The sequence below is a fragment of the Muscardinus avellanarius genome (genome assembly GCF_963383645.1).
Source record: "Muscardinus avellanarius genome assembly, chromosome: 20".
NCBI lineage: Eukaryota > Metazoa > Chordata > Mammalia > Rodentia > Gliridae > Muscardinus > Muscardinus avellanarius.
Genome location: NC_137806.1, coordinates 2,307,094 through 2,326,617, shown reverse-complemented (window position 1 = coordinate 2,326,617; position 19,524 = coordinate 2,307,094). Strand labels below are relative to the sequence as shown.

Below are 19,524 nucleotides of genomic sequence, written 5' to 3'. Positions count from 1 at the left end.
TATATATGTGTGTGTGTGTGTGTGTGTGTGTGTACACAAAAAATAGTGTTAATTGTGACATTATAAACATAAATGTTGGGGTGAAAGAAAAGAGTATAATATTTCTGGGAAAATAAAGTTATATCGTTATCAACTTAAAATACATTGTTATAGCTAAAAGATGTTCTGTGTAAGCCTTATATTAAACACAAATCAAAGACCTATAGTAGATATAAAAAAGATAAAGAGGGAATCACAGCAAAACACCATAGAAAATTATTCAATCTCAAAGGAAGAAAGCAAGAGAGTTAATATTGAAAGCAATTTGATGTCTGGACATGAATCTATGACATTACTAACACCTTGGTAACATAATGCTATGAAAAAAATTTCTTTGACTGAAAAGCATCAAGGTCACTTTTGTGTTTGACCTGATGGAGAGCTGGCATCCAGTTCCTTTATGAAGCCTACAGCTTCCCCAGACTCTTGTGGCTTCAACTTGAAGTTTCTAAAAAGTCCACACAGAAACCACAGGGTTCACACAGTTTTACAAGTTTCCTATTTTTCTTCCCAAACTGGAACCTGGAAATTGGGATTAATGGTCTGCAAGGATAGCTCCCTTCTCTGCCTCTGCCTGGGTCTCTGGCAGCTCCTCGGCTTCCACCTTTGAAATATCAGCCCGGAACAGATGTAGGAGGATAATAGGGAAGGAACCGATTCCGGGATGACTCATGCTGCCTTCCTGCTCTTTTGTCTCTTTTCCTCTGGCTCCAAGGTCACTATGATTCTCTCCAGGCTCAAAGTGGGAGCTGATATAGGCAAAGCCCTGGCCATTAGAACCTGACAAGCCTCGGTTGCAATGGCATTCGGCCCTTAACTGTGAAGTCTGCAGGTTGTTTGTGCTCTTAAGTTGAATTTTTCACAGCAGTAAAATGGAAATGGTCACCTCTCCCTTGCTGGGTTAGTGTATTTATAATGAGCAGGACAATACTAGCGGTTAACATTATGGCCCCAGAAGTAAACAGTGTCCCGCCTCTTTAGAGATAGGCACCATTCAGCAGGTCGTCTTTTCATTTTTCTCCATAAATTTGGGGAGATGCAGGCATCCATGCCATTCAGCATTCTACATCGATTCATCTATGATGGACCAAGTACAATTCTAGGATCTTAAAACATAACCGAATTTTTTAAGAGCCTGAGAATAGAGCCACGATACGAGCCAGCCATACCACTCTTGGGGATCTTACCAAAGAAAAGAGAGTCAGATTATTAGAGATATACATGCATTTCCATGTTTATAGCAGCACATTATGATAGACAAACCATGGAACAAGCCTAAGTGTCCATCGATAGACAAATAGATTACAAAATTTGGGTATCTATACATAATAGAGTTTTTCTCAGACATAAAAAACACAATTATGCCATTTGTAGGAAAATTGATCAAACTACAAGATATTTGATGAGATTACCCAATCAGAGAGAGTGAAAGGCTATATGTTTTAGTTCTTAGGTGGAAGCTAGAGAGAAACTGGAAAATAAAGATTTTCAATAAATGAGAGGAAACCCTAGTAGCACAGTAAAAGTGGACTTGGGGAAGAGGTGTAGAAGAGAAAAGGAGAGATTTGATGATGGAAACAATTCACATAGTCCTTTGTTTATACACAGTCATCTCTCTTTATGTAAATGTTATCTATGGGGAGAAGGGAAGTACAGAGGGACCCGGAGGGCAGAACCCGAAGACTATGCGTGTGTTTCCTTCACTAAGAGGCATAAATACATCAGTGGAAAATTCTCCCAAAAAGGTAACAATCCTGTGAGACAGCGCATACGAGTGGTCAGCTGTGTCACTGCCATGCCCTTATAATCTCCTTGTCTTGTAAGGAATTTCTACCTCTCCTTTCCTTTCCAAGCACCCTGCAGGTGGAGAATACTCCCCTGCCCATCCCTCGGTGTGCCTGCTCATGGTGGAAAGGATGCACACACGCCCTCGTAGCAGCTTTAACAGTGCTCTTGTTCCCACCCTCTATCTTGACAACACAATATCCCTGTAAGGGACATAGGCTGCTGGCTGTAGTCCCAGAAAAATAACGTGGAGTAGAGAAAGATATAATAGCCTAGAGCTGCACAGAATGTATGCAGATCTATGAATAAGAAAAGGTTATCATTGCTCTTATTGTTCTCAGCCAATCCACACACTCGAAAGCAGAAATAATGTCTGTGGTTACAAGTCACTGACCAACATGTGTTGAAGTTTCTTGCTAATGAAAGTATATGAATGATTTAAAAAGATGGACAGCTCTCTACCTACCTGCCCATGCAGCAGATATTCATTGGTACCACCCTGTACCAGATATTGAGCGAGATGCTGACTAAAAAAATGAGCAGATCCTGAGACCACTCTCATGCAACTAATACTGCTGTGGAGGAAGTAGAAGTGTGTGTGTGTGTGTGTGTGTGTGTGTGTGTGTGTTATGTATGTGGTGTGGTATTGTACTGGGAATTGAACCCACAGTGTTCTACCTCCAAGATATACAGCTGATCCTTTTTTAAAATTTTATTTTGAAACAGCATCTGAGTTGCTGAGACTGGCTGTGACCCTGTGATCCGCTTGTCTCAGCCTCCCAAGTCCTAGGATTACAGGCATGTGCTGCCACACCTGGCCGGAAGGAGAAATTTAACTGTAAAGGTATCAGGTATTGTGGAGGAGAATGATGCAGCAGAGACAGCCAATGCCGATTAAGGGGAGACCATGTGGATGCTACGCTCATGGTGAATAGCATGTTTTTTTCCTTTTTCTTTCCAGGAGAAAGGAAAAGCAGGTGAGAAAACTCTAATGGAAACTGAGTGGAGCGTTTAAGAACTAGGCAGGAAGCCTTTGCAACTGGGAGGAGTGAACTAGAGACACAGGGGTAGAAGGTAAAATCAGGAGTATAAGGTGCCAGTCATTTATTCTTTCTAAGCTATTAGCAAAAGTCTGGCTTTTGCTCTGAATGAGAAAGGGAGCTCTAAGGAGCCTCTGATGATAGAGTGACATGACCTTATGTAAGTCTGAAAAGGACCATCCAGGCTGCCGTTTGGAGAACAGAGTGTAGGGGCTCAAAGGCAGAAGCCGATTGCTCATTTAAAAGCAGTTGTACACGATTCACAGTAGCTAAATTATGTACTCAACCGAGGTGCCCATCAGCATTTGAATGGATTACAAAATTATGGGATATACACACAATGGGGTTCTACTCAGCAATCCCGAAGAAAATTATGTCATTTGTGGAAAAATGGGTCTACCTAGAGAACATCATGTTAAATGAGATTAGCCAGTCACAGAGAGCGAAGGGTCCTATGTCTTTTCTCTTCTCTGGAAGCTAGGGAGCAATGGGAATATAAGAGGAATTTTTTAGATAATAGAGGAGAATCCGCAGTGGAATAGGGAGGGTGGCCTAGGGGAGGGTGGAGGGTGAGGGGTTAAAGAAGGAAACACTTCCTTTGATGTTAAATACATAGGCGAAAATATCAATGCCAATCTCAGTATCATGTGTGGGAAGAGGAGGGGTAGGACGGGAGCTGTGGACGTTCACCATGTGCTGTGTGCAGGCATGTCCCTAGCACTCTGATTTTCACTTATGATGTGAGATTACAATGAACCAATAAAAGAATATAAAAATAAAATAAAAGGTGACTGCAATAACCCACGGCAAGATGATGTTGGCTCGGGCGGAGAGATGAGTGATTCTGATGCGATGTGGTGGGTTCTGGGCAGACCGGAGGAGGATGCCGACCGGATTTGATCGTGTAGCTTAGGAAGCCGGAAACGCATTCCTTGACTGAGACAGGAGTGTGTGAAGGAGTGGCAGAGTGAGGGGCAGGTGGTAATCAGGAATGTACTTGTAGACACTGAATGGCAAGGAGAAACTTGGTCTCTCCTCTTCTTTCTGGTTTTCCAGAGCAAGACATGGCTTTGTGCAGAGTTTTACGGAAACCACTTTACTGAGTGGTGAAGGCCATCAATCCAGCAGGAATGCCAAGGAAGAGGGGGATTGGAGCTATGCTGAGATGACTGGGATGGAGTTGCTGGCTGCATCTGGGGACAGGATGGTCCTCCTTTGCCCAAGGATGCTAAGGTAAGGGGGCAGGGCTGGAAGTTATGTTTTCAACAACTGAGTGCTTTTGGGTCCCAACCTCTGATCACTCCAAGGAGAAGACTCTGTTCCCTCTTTTCATGCAATTTGAGATCCTCCAACCTGCATACTACAGTCTCCATGAATTTGCTTTCCTGTCTTCCTGGATTACTGTACACTGTACAGAATAAGTTTCCCCAATGACAAGGGTGTGTTTGTTTTACATTATTTTCCCTTGCCATTTTTGAGATATCTATTAGATTCGTCCAGGCTGAGATGTTGACTTAGTATATAACTCTTGAGTTCAGGGGGGAAGCTAGAGATGAAAATATAAATATGGAAAATACCTATTTGTCATAGAAATAAATCTATAATATGGAGATGAGATGGCTGCCAGCAATCCATCATATATTTAAATTGTATATCAAAAGTAAAATGTCACAGAAAGCAACTGAGAAGTCAGCAAAGTCTCAAAAACCAAACATAATTCAAGTCATCTTTGTGTGTGTGTGGTACTGGGGATGGAATCCAGGGGCATTCTTTCTTTTCTTTCTTTCTTTTCTTTTCTTTCTTTTTTTTTTTTTTTTTTTTTTTTTTGGTGGTACCGGGGTTCCTGGAAGCCCTTCTACCTCCAGGCTACACTCTCAGACCTATTTTATACTTTTTTGGGGGAAACAAGGTCTCAACTTTGAACCTGCATGATCCTCCTGTCTCCACCTCCCAAGCGCGGAGATTACAAGAGTGTGTGTGCCACCACGCCCTGCTGGAATCCAGGGGCATTCTACCTCTGAGCTACACCCTCAGCCCTATTTTTTTTTTTTTAATTTGAAACAGGGTCTCACTAAGTTGTGGAGGGCCTTATTAAGTTGCTGAGCCTGGCCATGAACCTGTGATTCTCCTGTTTCAGCCTCCCAAGTACTGGGATTACAAATATGTGCGTCCATGCCAATTTCAAATCACCTATTTTAACCCCTCAAAGATAATGAAATTACACTTCTTCCTCATAACTGGTTAAATCATCTTTACCATTTGCAAAAATTTTAAGCCTAATTACTAGCAAAGTCAACTATTTTTCCAGGGTTAGTAGATTTGAGAAATGATAAAAGTGAGTGCATTTGAGGACAGTAATAAAAATGAAATATTGATTTCCTTGGCAGTTTTTTCAAGTCAACAGGTTTGGAAAGACTTGCATATAGAAACGCTCTCTTTTACCTGGAAAGAGGGTGCAGTCTATGAAAGACAAGTCATCAATCGCAATATCTCCGGTGAAGCCGTCTCCCACAGAAGCCTCCACCAAGATCTAAGAAAAAATGTAAAAAAGCCATTTACACTAGGAAGAAAATTACATAATGAAACTTCATGGCTAGAAAGGAATTCAGACTCTACCCAAAGATAAACCTCTTTCAGAGCTTAAAAAAAACTAAACAAAACATTGCAGTAGTTTGCAAGGTGGTACCCTTGCCCATCCTTGGATTCTTCCAGTAACCAGAAGTAATATTGCTCCCCTTAGATCATTCTAGTTTCTAATGAATTTCAATATTCTGAAATTTTAGCATTCCCCATCATAGGGACTACCTTCTCACTTCTGACCCAAGTTCTGTATTTGCCACCTTTGCTTCTGAGCCTTTCGGTATTTGGAGGCAATTTGTTTGTCCCTGTTTCTACATGTTCCTTTATCTGTTGGCAGTTTATCTATGTCCCAGGTGCAACCTCCTCATTCTTCTAGAAACCTGCTTTCTTTCCAGAGCCATTTGCCAGCATGCACGCTTTCCAGGACTTAACATTTTTCTCAGAGGGGCCTCATTCAGCAGCACTCTATGCAATTGGCTAATCCTTATTACATCTCCTTCGGAGGAACATTAATCACACTGAACCCAGATGACATTCGTGCTGTTACTGGAGCTACGATTTCACCAAAACTCCAGTAAAATATGAAATTCTGATGAGCCATGAAAGTATATGGTAGACTGTGATTAGGGCTGTGGGTTAGTGTAATGGCATTAATCATGACAAATTATTTTAATACTTATGCAAATGGGCTGCATACTTACTAGGAATCCCTGCAAATTCAAACTTTAAAACACATTCTCTTTGTCTATGATTGCATTCCAAATGCCAAAGGTAGCAACTGGAATTTCATTTCATTTTCCAAATTCTATCCTTCATTAAAAGTTATCACATAGCCAGGCATGGCGGCGCATGCTTGTAATCCCAGCCTTTGGGAAGCTGAGACCAGAGGATCGCAGTTCATGGACAGCCCTCAGCTACTTAGCGAGGCCCTCCGCAAAGTAGTGAGACCCTGTTTCACAATGAAGAATTTTTAAAAAGTTACTTACTGATATCCTAGTGAGTTTGTTTCTAAAGGTTAAGTTGCTGAACTCAAACGTCTTGATACTCTCTCCCAATTTTCTAGTGTTTAGGAATTTCTCCCTGACTTGTCATTAAACATAGCAATCAACTTGAGAGGTGTACCAGCGGCTAACTAGTGGGCAAGTATAGCTAACTAGATATTACCTGAAAAAAAAAAAAACTGAATGATACTGTTCATATAAGAAATTAACCTAGGGTTTTTCAAAGAGTCACTCTAAATATAAAAATCATTTTTCTTTTCTCCATCATCCTGATTGAAAGAAATATTTATAGTCAGAGAAAACAAACCACAAAAACATTGGAAATAATGTCCAGCAGCACCAAATCATAAGATTATTCTCCATAAAGAGAAATTAGCCATCAGACTTTGGCAGAATATGCCATGGAAGTTCTGTTTCATAGCAAAATAGAATCTATAAATTGGGGGAAATGAAAAAAGGCATGATCAAGGGGAAACTGATTACTACTAATAAATGACTTTGATCAACATGTGTATATCCTGCTGTAACACAACACAGAAGGTTCCAACAGCTCAAGCTCAAAATAAAGCACAGGAGAAAGAACAAACTCACATAAATTAGAATAAATACCGCGACTCAGCCACATTCTCATATCACTAGCTTATTAATGAAAAGGGATGTGTGGTGGATATCAAAATCTCAAAGTTAATGGAGAATGAAATTGTTGTAACTGTAAATATCTGTAGCTAACTTTAGGAATATGTATTCAGACACTGCTTCATTCCAAGGTGTGGGCTCAACTGTTATCTTAATATAGTCAACAAATTATAAAGAATTATCTATTTTTGAAAATTACAGGCAAAATTCTGGAGCACAAGTAAGCGGCACTTCTGAGAAGACGCTATCCATGTGCCTGCACTTGTTTCTATTAGAGTTTACTTCGTATTACAGGAGAAGCTAAATATTGCCTTTGTTAATGTTCAGTGACAATGGGAAGGCGCAGACATGAGCAGAGCCAGGCCTGGTGGTGCCTGCCTGGGAGCCCAGTGCTTAGGAGGCTGAGACAGGAGGACTGTAGGTTCATGGCCAGTCTGAACAATCTACCAAGTCCCTGTTTCCAAACAAATACAAAAGGTCTGGTAGAGTAGCTCAGAGATAGACCAGCCCTGTGTGTTCAATCCTCAGTAATAATAATAAGACAGAAGACAACTGAATCTTGCTTTAATATGTAACTTACTTACGATTTTAACCTAACTGTGGTCATCTCAGTGTTAGCATTCTTGAGAATGAATGGACGAAGCTTTGAGATACTGGAAAGGTGCTTTGTATGCATAATCACAGCTTCACATTTTGAGTATTTCTTAAGCTAAACCCTTTTTAAACATTCTTGGTAACAAAGCATACTTCAAGAACAAATCTTCTAATATTAAGGTTTAACTTTTTTTTTTTTTTGCCCTATAATGAATCCAGGCTTGTAAAAAGCTATGCAAATTATGTTAACAAACTTGCCCTAAGAAAATGACCACAGAAAAAGAACAAGCCCAAGTATCTCTGTTCCAGAAAATCAACACTTTTATTTCTGGTGCAGTTTCCGGAGTGAATGCAAACATATTAAAACCCAAACATTAAACACCGTATCCAAGATGGTATTACTACTCTGGAAATCAGGGAAGCCAATTTTTATAGCTAAGTTCCATTATTCCCTTACTGAAAAGCTTAAAGGGCAATTCAGAAGCCAGTTTAGCCTAAATGGTTATCTTTTCTATAGAGGCCAATTCTACTTACATTAGAACTGTCACTGGTTTAGACATTTTATGATATAAACCAACTCTTCGAATTTGTTCTTTTTATGAGCTTCAAATAAAGATGAAATGGCCAACTGCCTTGGAACGTTAAGGCTCAGACATTAGTAGGGCTGTGTGGACTTGTCTGAATCGGTCAAATTTAGGAGACTCTGAATTATTAACCCCAAACTTGAAATTATATAAATTATATAAAGAGTATCATTTTTAACTTTAAATGGTATGAAAAGTACTGTCATTTAGCACACACATGCGTATACATATTGGAGGCTCTTTTTACTTATGAAAATGGAATTAATTTAAACTGTCACCAAACACTGACTTACTAACAAGATATTTCAAAAATAATATAAAGTTATAGCTGGGGATAGTGGCATGCACACCTGTAATCCCAGTTCTTGGGAGGCTGAGACTGGCAGATCACAGCTCTGACAGCAACCTCAACAATTTAGTGAGACTCTCAGTAACTTCATGAGAGCCTGCTTCAAAAAATAAAATAAAATAAAATAAAATGGGCTGAGGATATAAGAGAGTGAGTGAGAGAGAGAGAGAGAGAGAGAGAGAGAGAGAGAGAGAGAGAGAGAAGAGCAAGCATGCACCTCTATGTTCAATCCTCACTACAAAAATAAAACAAAATTTTGATATATCAAAAAAGCAATTCTTTTTTGAAATGTAAATAAAGTGCAGACTCTATGTGAAGCCACTAGAATCACATTTCATTTCATTACCGAAGGTAACCAAAATGCTACAGCCACTTTGCAAAGTTAGTTATCAATTCTTGTAAAATTAAACACACAGTTCTCCATGATGGAAGAACCCTACATGTACATTGTATATTGGCCCAACAGAAATAAAGACACATGTTTAAACAAAAACCTATTCACTCATATATGATATTCTAGAAGAGCCACAACTATAGAGAAGAAATCAGTGTTATACTTCCAGAAATCAGTTTATACTGCCTCTGCGGTACATTCTGAATAAGGAAATAGGAGATTTGGGGGTTGATGCTGTTGTGATTTGTATCTTAAGTGTCCCCCAGAGCCCCACATGCTCAAGGCTTAGTTACCAGGCTGTGGCTCTACTGGGAGGTGGTGAGAACTAGTAGAAGGTAGGTCACTGGGGTGTGCCTTGAAGAGGGTCTGGTCCCCTGCCCCTTCCTCTCTCTCTCTCTCTCCCTCTCTGTGCTTTCTGGTCATTTGAGTCGAAGAGTCTTCCTTTGCCAGGAGCTTTTAACTGTTATTTACTCTGCTTAGGCCTGAAACAACCAAACCAGACCAAGCAGCCACAGAATAAAACCTCTGAGACCATGAGCCAAAAGCAGCATCTTCTCCTTCTGAGTTTATCATTTTATTACAGTGACAGAAACGGAAACAGATGCAAATATTCTTTATCTTGGTTGCTTGTGTTGGCTCTACAACTGTGTATGTTTGTTGAAATTTTCACAGCTCATCAACAAGATGAAATAGTTGATAAATTATATATCAATTAACAAATAAACATGTATTCTATACTTATTGTATTGTATACAATAAGGATATTATATTGCATGTAAACATGTACTCTATACTTATTGCCATAAATTGCCAATATCTCAACTATCACATTTTTCTCAATTGCTAATATAATGATAGCATTTTATAATCAGCCTATAGATATCTCAAGCATCTCAATCTGTTTTTAATTCAGCTCTAACTATATTGTCTCTTGCTATCTAATAATAATTTTCCAAAAACAAATATTTCTATTTTCCTTTATGCTTCTCAATGGTGTCCACCCATTTCACTTGTTTTTCCTATAATTAATAATGCAGAACCCTAGAAATGCTCTTTTTATCCTGATTTTATGCCTGACTAAAAGCCGATGTCATTAACTCCTATAAATATTTCAGACAACTCTCCAGTTTTTCACTCCATCACCTATAATTCTTGAGGACTCCTTGAAAGCCAGCAGAGTATCTCAAGTTTCTTTTCTTATACTTAGGGAAAGATTTGCTGAACTCAACATAAAAGGATTTTCAATCATCTTTAGAATTGTTTACAAAATCTCGAAACCAATCTCCATGAAATAAAACTCTGCTTGGGCTGACAAACTTTATGTCTCTAACTCCGTCTCTGCCACATCGTACACACAAAGCAGTGCAGAACATTGAAGTTTTTTAGTCACATGAAAAACTATTCATCATTAAAACTGGGCCATAAAACTGTATTAAAACTGTTCAAGAAGCTGGACACAGACATCGCTAATAAAAATACAATTATAGTACCTGTTGAACTAAAATAACATACTAAGACAGATAAGTAAACCAAGTGTTATATGAAGAGTGCTTAATAAAGAAAAATATGAAGTCAAGCTAATTTATCTGGGCTCCTATTTGGAAAAAAACAGCAAACATTTTGTTATCTTTCAGTATCATCTTGTATTTTTTTCGTAGCTAATCTCTGGCTCTATGAGCTCACCTTGTGTGTGTTGGGGGGGGGGGATACTGAGATTGAAAGCAAGGGTATATCCATAGCCCTTTAGTCTTTTTAATTTTAAGGTAGGGTCTTACCAAGTTACTGAGGCTGGTCTCAAACCTGTAATCCTGCTGCCTTAGCCTCCCAAGCACTGGGACTAGAGGCGTGCACCATCATGCCCATGCAGCATAGGCTTGAATTTTTTATTAAGAAAAATGAGTGCCCCTTTAGACATGATGCCAAGTGTTTCCATAGTTACCAAGAAGAAAAAAAATGTATCCCTGTCTTTAAGAATATTATGTAAGATAGAGAAACCTAGATGGTGATCCCTGAGCTAGAGCCAACACCGCATAATTTAGTTCAACCTATTCAATGCTCTCAACTCAAATAGATCACAAGTTTTTTTTATTTATTTTGATGCTGGGGATTGAACCCAGGGACACTGTACCTCTGTCCCAGCCCTTTTGAATTCTGAAACAGGGTCTTGCTGAGTTGCTGAGCTTGGCCTCCAGACTGTGACCCTCCTGGCTCAGGCTTGTGGGATTATAGGCATGTTCTATCACTCCCAGGTAAGTTGCCTCTCTCTATATATTTATAATTTTTTTTTTTGGTGGTACTGGGATTCCTGGAAGCCCTTCTACTTCCAGGCTACATTCCCAGACCTATTTTTTTTTTATATTTTTATTTGAAAACAGGGTCTCCTAAGCCAGCGTGTGTGGCTGGCTTTGAACCTGCGCCATCCTCCTGTCTCCGCCTCCCAAGCGCGGGGATTTTACAAGCATGCACCACCACGCCCGGCGCTAAGTTGCCAATATTTTAAAAGAATATTTCACAAGAAGATATCTTTCCTCAGTTGCCACAGGCCACGGTAATCCCTTGTGTGCCTCACATTAAGACTGGTTTTCGCTTGCCATTATAACCTTACACCCGACATATCTCTGTCAAATCCTGCGCCCTTCCCGGTTTTGTACAGCCATCTGCATCTGTAATTCTTAGGGTGTGTTAAGTCAGAAACCTGACAGGTCTAAGGTCTTACTCTACTTGCAAGCTGACAAGTTGGCTTGCACTGTTTCATACACATATTCTAACAGAAGACACCAGACCCCGATGCAGAGATGGGAACACGGAGCAGCCAGAGAAGTGCCTTCCACAGACTCCCCGTCCCACAGGGCAACGTGATGAGGCCAGGAGTCTACTCAGCGTGCAGCAGCTCACAGCGTGGAACAGCCCTGATCTTGGCAGGCCGTGGCAGGTGGCATGTCTGCCCATTTTCCCTCCAGAGAGTGAGGGAAGGGAGTGTTCACTCCACTGTAGCACGTGTGCAAACGCCTCGAGACTATGATCATTCACATGTGCCCTCTGCTCGCAGGGCTGCCTGTGCTGAACACACGAAATCTATGCAGAATTTTCTCCTAACAGATTCAGCTGCATGGTGCTGCACACTCGAAATACTTAATGTATAGAAAGTCCTATGACTCCTTCGTTCTTTTCCAGTATGTCTGCAAACTGAAATTTCAGATCAATGCAATCTACTGAACCCTTTTCCCTTTTACATGTCTTTTCTCTTTATTTCATTTTTATTTTTTATTTATTTATTTTTGGTGCTGGGGATTGAACCCAGGGGAATTCTACCTCCAGCTACAGTCCCAAGCCCTTTTCATTTTTCCTTTTGAAACAGGGTCTGGTTAAATTGCTGAGATTGACCTCGAACTATGACCCTCTTTCTCAAACTCCCAAATACTGGGATTGCAGGCATGTGCCATCACACCCAGATACATAATGTTTTATGTAATACTACCATGAACTGAACAAGTCTCACGAGTGATTGGTCGGGTTCCTCCTTTGCTCCCGGGACCCTGCAAAGGCAGAACCCCAGAAGCCAGAGCAGAGATGTCATGAGGTTCCAGACATCGTGAGACAGACTCCCGATGACAAGAGAATCTGCATTACCACCCTGCTAACCCCACCCCAACACCCTCCCCTTACCCCCCCCCACTATAAAGTATCTGTACTTCCGCTCCGCCTCGCAACTCTGCTGACCCCTTGGCTCATCTGTCCCTTCCCCCATAGTCAGTAGATATTGCCAGAAAGAGCTAGTTGATCAAAACAGCTTTTGATACCTTGGCTGGTGTTTACCTCCTTCACAACTCTCAGCTCAATTTCAGCATTACAATTAGAGTCTCAGAGATGGCGAGCACCTGTTACTTACCTAACTCTATTGCCATCTGCAATTTTTTTTTTCTTACTAAGGTCTCTGCTGTGTTGAAAAAAGATAGAGAGGGAAAAAAGAGAGGAAGGAGGAGGTGTGATGGGGTGTGGTGGTTCAAAATCAGATCAGCCAGCATTAGAAAGAAAGAGATTGGCCCTGGAATGGTGCCGCATGCTTGTTATCCATTCCCAGCGCTTGGGAGGCTGAGACAGGAGGATTGCGCAGGTTCGAAGCCAGCCTCAGCTACTTAGTGAGGCTCTCAGCAACTTAGTGAGACCCTGTTTCCAAATAAAATAGAAAATAGGTCTGGGAGTATAGCTCAGAAGTAGAAAAGCCCTGGGTTCCACCCCCAGTACCATATACACACAAAAAAGGGAGAGATTGTTTTCTCTAGTAGGTGTAAACCATAGAGGAATCTGGAAACAAAAATGGCTTCGGAGAAATGAGGGAGCTCAGTAAAATGGAAGGGGATGAAGGGAAGGTGGTAGGGGAAAGGGAGGAGGAAAGAGGACAGTCAAAACAACACAAGGTATGTATATGCAATTATCAACAGCAGGTTCCACAGAGAGAAACCACCTGGTGCTGGGCGCACGTGCGCTTCTACTGCTCTGAACCTAACTATGATGTGTACTTACAGTGCACCAGAAAAAGCATACTTTAAAAAAACCTCAGACATCAGACACGCTGCTTTATTTACAAATAATTCTTTATTCTGAAGTGAAAGAGCATGCCCTTGCGTGCACAGTCACACACACACACACACACACACACACACACACACACACAGCCCTCCAAGTATTCCGGCCATATAAGATTAACTTTTCTGTGTTCATTAAAGAGTTCAAAAACAACAAATTTAGTTTCGGCTCTCCGTCACTTGAAATGTACAAGAAAAGCCAAACGTTTGAAGTTAGTTTCTTTTTGTATTTTGGGTTGATTTTGTTTGTTTGTTTGTTTGTTTGTGCCTCCAAGATATAATGGCACCTTTCTGGAACTCGCCTAAGTGGATTTTAAAAAGGATAAATGTTGATCAATTTGAAACTAATTTGCTACTTGGAACTGCAATTCAAATGCTGTTTTAAGGCAGCCTCTGGAGACGCCTGTACCATTTGACCTTCCTATATCTCGTCCGTTATTGGAAAACAATTTTCAGCTTCTCCAATTCTAAGAATTTATATAGGGGTATTTGACTTGAGGATACAATGAAGTATTTAGTTGAAAAAAAGGCTGGTCGGTATTAGGGAGAAAAATAAAGTTTTAGAACTATTGATGTAAAAGTTCAGAAAGTTTGCTTTTATTATTTAAAAATGAATGTATAAATAAATCACTTTGAATATCACTATGATATATGTAACAATGCACCAATAAAAATATAAAAATGATATAATAAGGCATAATATTTTAACAGAATACAACATAATAATGTCCACACGATTGGCTTTCAAAAACCAAAATTTAATTCTCATTTGAGAAGCATAATTCTAGTTGAGCACAGTGGCACGTGTCAATAATTCCAGTACTTGAGGGACTAAGACAGGAGGCTCTTAACTTTGAGGCCAGAACACTGTAACTAAGGGAGAGCTTGTTTCAAAATAAAAAATAGAAATATCTGGGGGTATAGTTTGGTGGTAGAATGCCAGTGAAAAAGAAGGAGAGAGAGAGAGAAGGAGGGAGGGAGGGGGGAGGGAGGAAGGGAGATAGAAAGAGAGGGGGGGGCAGGTATCAAGAAGGAAAAAGGAAGAGAGAAAGGGTAAGAAAAAATAAATAACAAAATAATTCTAAAAATAATTCTAAAAATTCGTAAGTACTCATATTTAAAGTAAAATATAATAAAAATAACAAACTAAATTTGTATATTATTAAAGGTAATTTTGAAAGGAAAGGGAGAACTCTATTATTTAATATTCAAGAAGTCTTTTCACAAAAGTTATTATGTGCCTCTTCTCTGTGTGAAAAGACCCTATCTCAAAATAAATCTAAAAAAGTCTGGGGCTGTAACTCAGTGGCTCAGCACCTGCCTATCGTGCGTGAGGCTCTGGATTCAATTACTAACACCACAACAAATTTGATCAATCAATCAGTCAATAAACGAACCAACCCTCAAGAGAACTAGCATGCGCCCTTTGTTCTAGTTCAATACCCCATAGGAACCATAAGTTACTGTGAGTTACAAATCCCATTTGAGGTCTCAATTTAAATGCAAACTTTCTCAAACAAACCCTCTTTGACCCAGGAAGCTACATTCCTTTACAAACCTCCACATTTTTAATCACGTAAGTATTTCTGCATTTAACTATTCTTCTCCACTAGTCTTGCAGGAGAAGTTTCAAATGGGTCTCAGAAATACACAGTGCTGTATATAATTATCCAGGCAATTTATGAAGAAATGAAACTTCTACTTTTTTGCGGGGGGCGTACTGGGGATGGAACCCAGAGGAATTCTATCTCCAAGCTACACCCCCAGCCCTATTTTTCAGTCTATTTTTTTAAAACAGGGTCCCACTGAGTTGCGAAGGGCCTCACTAGCTGAGGCTGTCCACAAACCAAAATCCTTCAGTCTCCACCTCCCAAATGCTGGGATTACAAGCGTGCTCCACCACACCTGGCAAAAATTCTAGTTTTTTTTTTGTTTGTTTGTTTTTTGTTTTTGGCGGTACTGGGGTTCCTGGAAGCCCTTCTACCTCCGGGCTACACTCCCAGACCTATTTTATATTTTTTATTTGGAAACAGGGTCCCTTAAGCCAGCGAGGATGGCTCCGAACCAGCGCGATCCTCCTGTCTCCGCCTCCCAAACGTGGGGATTACAAGCCTGTGCCACCATGCCCGGCGTAAAATTCTAGTTTTAATAAAGAAATTGAGGTAATTCTTGGTGCCATGTCTTATCCCCTACTTTGTCTATTTTATTTTATTTTATTTTATTTTATTTTATTTTATTTTATTTATTATATAGTACTGAGGATTGAAGCAGGGACATTCTACCTCCAAGCTACACTTCAGCCCTTTTTATATTTTGTTTTGAAGCAGTCTTGCTAGGTTGCTGAAAGTCTCCCTAACTTGCTGAGGTTGGTCTCAAATTTAAGACTGTCTTGTCTCAATGTTTCAAATACTGGGACTATACAGGTGTGCACCACAATGCCTGGCTCCCCTCTGTATTGATGGTTTACAATGATAAATCATTTGAGACGTACAAGAAGAGCCAAAAGTTGGATGCAGTTTGGTTTCTTTTGGTTTTGTACTTATTTATTTTTTCCTCTGAGTGCCTTTGGTGAGTTTATGGAACATGCCTAAATGGATTTTAAAAGGAGGATTGAGGAGCCAAATCCTTATCTTACATTTGAATAAATGAGACCTAGAAAGTTTAAATAACTCATAGTTCTATGCCTAAAACATTCAAAAGATAAATTTTGCCTAAAACATTCAAAAGAGCCTCTAATCCTTGACTGATTTTAGTAATATAAAATCAACTTAGATATTTCTTTGTATTTGGATAATTTTTATTATAAAATTGAAATATCTAAGCTGGTGTAATGGTACATGCCTATAATCCTAGTACTTAGGAGGCTGAGAAAGGAGGATCAAAGGTTCAAGACCAGCTCAGCAACTTATAGAGACTCAGAAACCTAAAGAGACATTATTTCAAAACAAATTATAAAGGATTGGGAGTATAGCTCAGAGATAGAATGTCCCTGACACAATTTCCAGTACTAAAAAAAAATAACATCTAAGTATTTAGCACTGATATTATTAACACTGTTAATAGTATAATACCCACATCTGTCATATTAAGTATTCTCCCCAATCTTATTTTTAATTCAGATCTTATAATATCATTCTAGTTAAAATAATAGCATTTCGAAACTAAGACTTTTAGCAACCTATCTTTAAAGTATTTGTTATAGTAAGATTCCTATCCACTTGGAAATTTCTCTTAAAGTTTACGTTTTTGAATAAAAATCAGATTTTTCATACTACTTGTTAGGAAATGCTTCAGTGTCACTTAGACCATTTATTCTCAAGGAGGAATTTGAGGGTATTTTGGTTGTTAACATAATGTGGGCATTATAATATAGCTTAGGGTTAAAATCTAATTCAACAAAATCCATGATTTAATATACATTCTTTCTTGGATAAAGCCAAACAAAAGAAACCTTAACATTTTGCTAGAGCATAAAATTGAGAGAATACCACACAAACATATCCATAAATTCTGCAGACCTTTTAGCATAATAACTAAGAGCCCTTCCTTAACTGTTTAAAAAATAATGGATAATTTCAATGTTAGAAATCTAGAGTTAAATCCAGGCGTGGTGGTGCATGCTTGTAATTCCAGTACTTGGGAGGCTGGGACAGGAGGATCGTAGATTTGATCTACGTAGATTTGATCTTAGTGAGGCCCTCCTCATTTTAGTGAAACTCTGTTTCAAAGTAAAAGTAAAAATTGGACCAGGGGTGTAGCTGGAAGGGAGAATGTCCCTGGGTTCAATCCCCAGTACCACTTAAAAAAAAAAAAATCTAGAGTAAATTTACTTTGAGTCTTATACCCTGGGAAGTTCTTGCAATCCAAGTTATACTTGGATATTTAAGAGATATTTTACAAAGTTATGCCATTCTTAATGTAATTAATATAATTTCTTAATACTAGGAAAATATTTTTCATAAAACAAATTTTTGATGATGCTCAGGGTCTTTACTTCCCTAAGTGTGCTGCTATTGGAAAATTACTTTGGTATTAATTTCAAAATGTAAAAAGTAGTCAGAGCCTGGGTGCTGTGCAGGCACTCAGGCGGGGAGCAGAGGCAACTGTTACAATGTAGAGTTCAACTCAACAAAAGTGATTACCAAGTACACAAAAGAGTTGTGGCCTAGGTCCTTCATGTTTTAAAGACAAGTTTACATAATAGGTAACTTCTCACAGATAGGCTAAAACTCCCCAAGGCTGCAGGAGGATGGTCCAGGCCTTCATCAAAGAGGGCACATACCACATGACTCCCGACATGGTTAACCAAGTAACACATCTCGGTTGTAACAAAGGCTTGCACCAAAGATAACGGGTGGGCCCACACCTCCATCAGGTCAGGAGCAGATAAAAAGACTATCTATTGGTCTAGCAGAATGAGAGACAGTGAATCCTTATAATCATACCAAAAGGCTTGCACAGGAGCTAATGGGTGGGCTCACATCTACATCAGGTCAGGAGCAGATAGAAAGACTATCCATTGGTCAAGCAGGATGAGAGATAATGAATCCTTATAATCATACCAAAAGGCTTGCACCTGCACAGAGATAATGGGTGGGCCAACACCTGCCAGATAGACTACTGGTTAAGCAGGATGGGAGATAATAAATCTTTATAAAAACTGATCTATGTTCAAAACCCCAGTGTTTTATTTTCAAGGCACTCACTCCACTGCGTCCCTCTGATGGAGTACATTTTTCATTATTCTGTATTTTCTCTCTACTTTGTAATAATAAAATTTGTTTAAGCTTGCAGCAGTAGAGTTCTGGCTATTTTTTCTAAGTTGGCTAAGAACAAGAACCCATGTTGAATCTCAAACCGTTATTTTTTTCCCCCACTTTGTTATTTGTGAAGATGTGGTAGCTAATACAATCAAATACTATTTTATGTGAAAGTTTTGGGGCTTTTCAATGAAAAAAAAATCTCTTCATTTTATATCTATTAATCTCGAATGAAAACCTTTCTAGATTTTGAGTCCATAAGATTGGATGCATTGTCTAGACTGGCTGTGAAAATTAATGTTTCTGGCTTATATACCTGATCAGAGTTTTGCTAAAACTTGTTTATAATAATTTCACTAAGCTAGGTGTCATCCCTTCTCATGAGACACACATATGTGATTAGAACTCTTGATGTCTGACTTGAATCTAAAAGAGTAAGGGAGCATTGATAGAGTACTATCTTCACATCAAACTGATACAGAGCACCCCTTTCTGTTTGAAACATTGCTCAGTAGAACTTTTTCAAACTCATCAGGCCTATTTCATTACACACAAAAATAAAATATTTACAAAGGACAAATTAATATATTGTATGCCCTGTGAAAAAGGAATCCGTGAAGGAAACCTTTCTCAGTTCGGCTTTGGCAGCTCAGCAGGACAACTCTTTGCTCCCTTTTTGCCTGAGGAAGATATTCAGACGCAGTCATCTCAGCCTCAGCTGACACAAAGTTAGCCACGTCCTCCTTTTCTCATCATCCTCTGCTGTCTGGCCATTGCCCCAGGCTCCTATTTGAAAGGATAAGTTAGTTTCAAGCAGAGCCTCAAATCAGAAATCCCTCTAATGCATTGAGTCAGAAATCCCAGATCAAATTACAGCTGAGTCTTTCTCCCTTAAAGCAGCATTCCACAGCAGAAGCAAATAAACCCTAGTTTCTCATGCATGCCTGCCCTTAGGGACTGTTCCTAATTTATTCATATTGGTCCTAGATCTTTAGCCAGCCAGGTAATTTTCTTCAAAACTGGATATAAAACAAAACTACCAGGTTATTTATATAAAATAAAAACACAAATATAAATGTGTCCAAATATGTATGCTAATTGTTTATCAAATGTGGATGCGGGGCATCTGAAAAGGGTCTATCAAACAAAATCAAGATTGAAAGTATGTTTAGTAAG

At 39.3% G+C, this 19,524-nt stretch overlaps 1 protein-coding gene across 1 annotated transcript in view; it reads right to left on the bottom strand.

The window, feature by feature from the left end:
* The window catches only part of MALRD1 (MAM and LDL receptor class A domain containing 1), a gene marked incomplete at both ends in the record, with an annotated part of 671,257 nt that overhangs the window by 474,354 nt on the left and 177,379 nt on the right, over window positions 1–19,524 (bottom strand). The window contains one exon of the mRNA XM_080717079.1: window positions 5,307–5,394. Within this exon, the coding sequence (XP_080573205.1) occupies window positions 5,307–5,394 (88 nt within the window). The remainder of the gene's footprint in view (window positions 1–5,306; window positions 5,395–19,524) is intronic.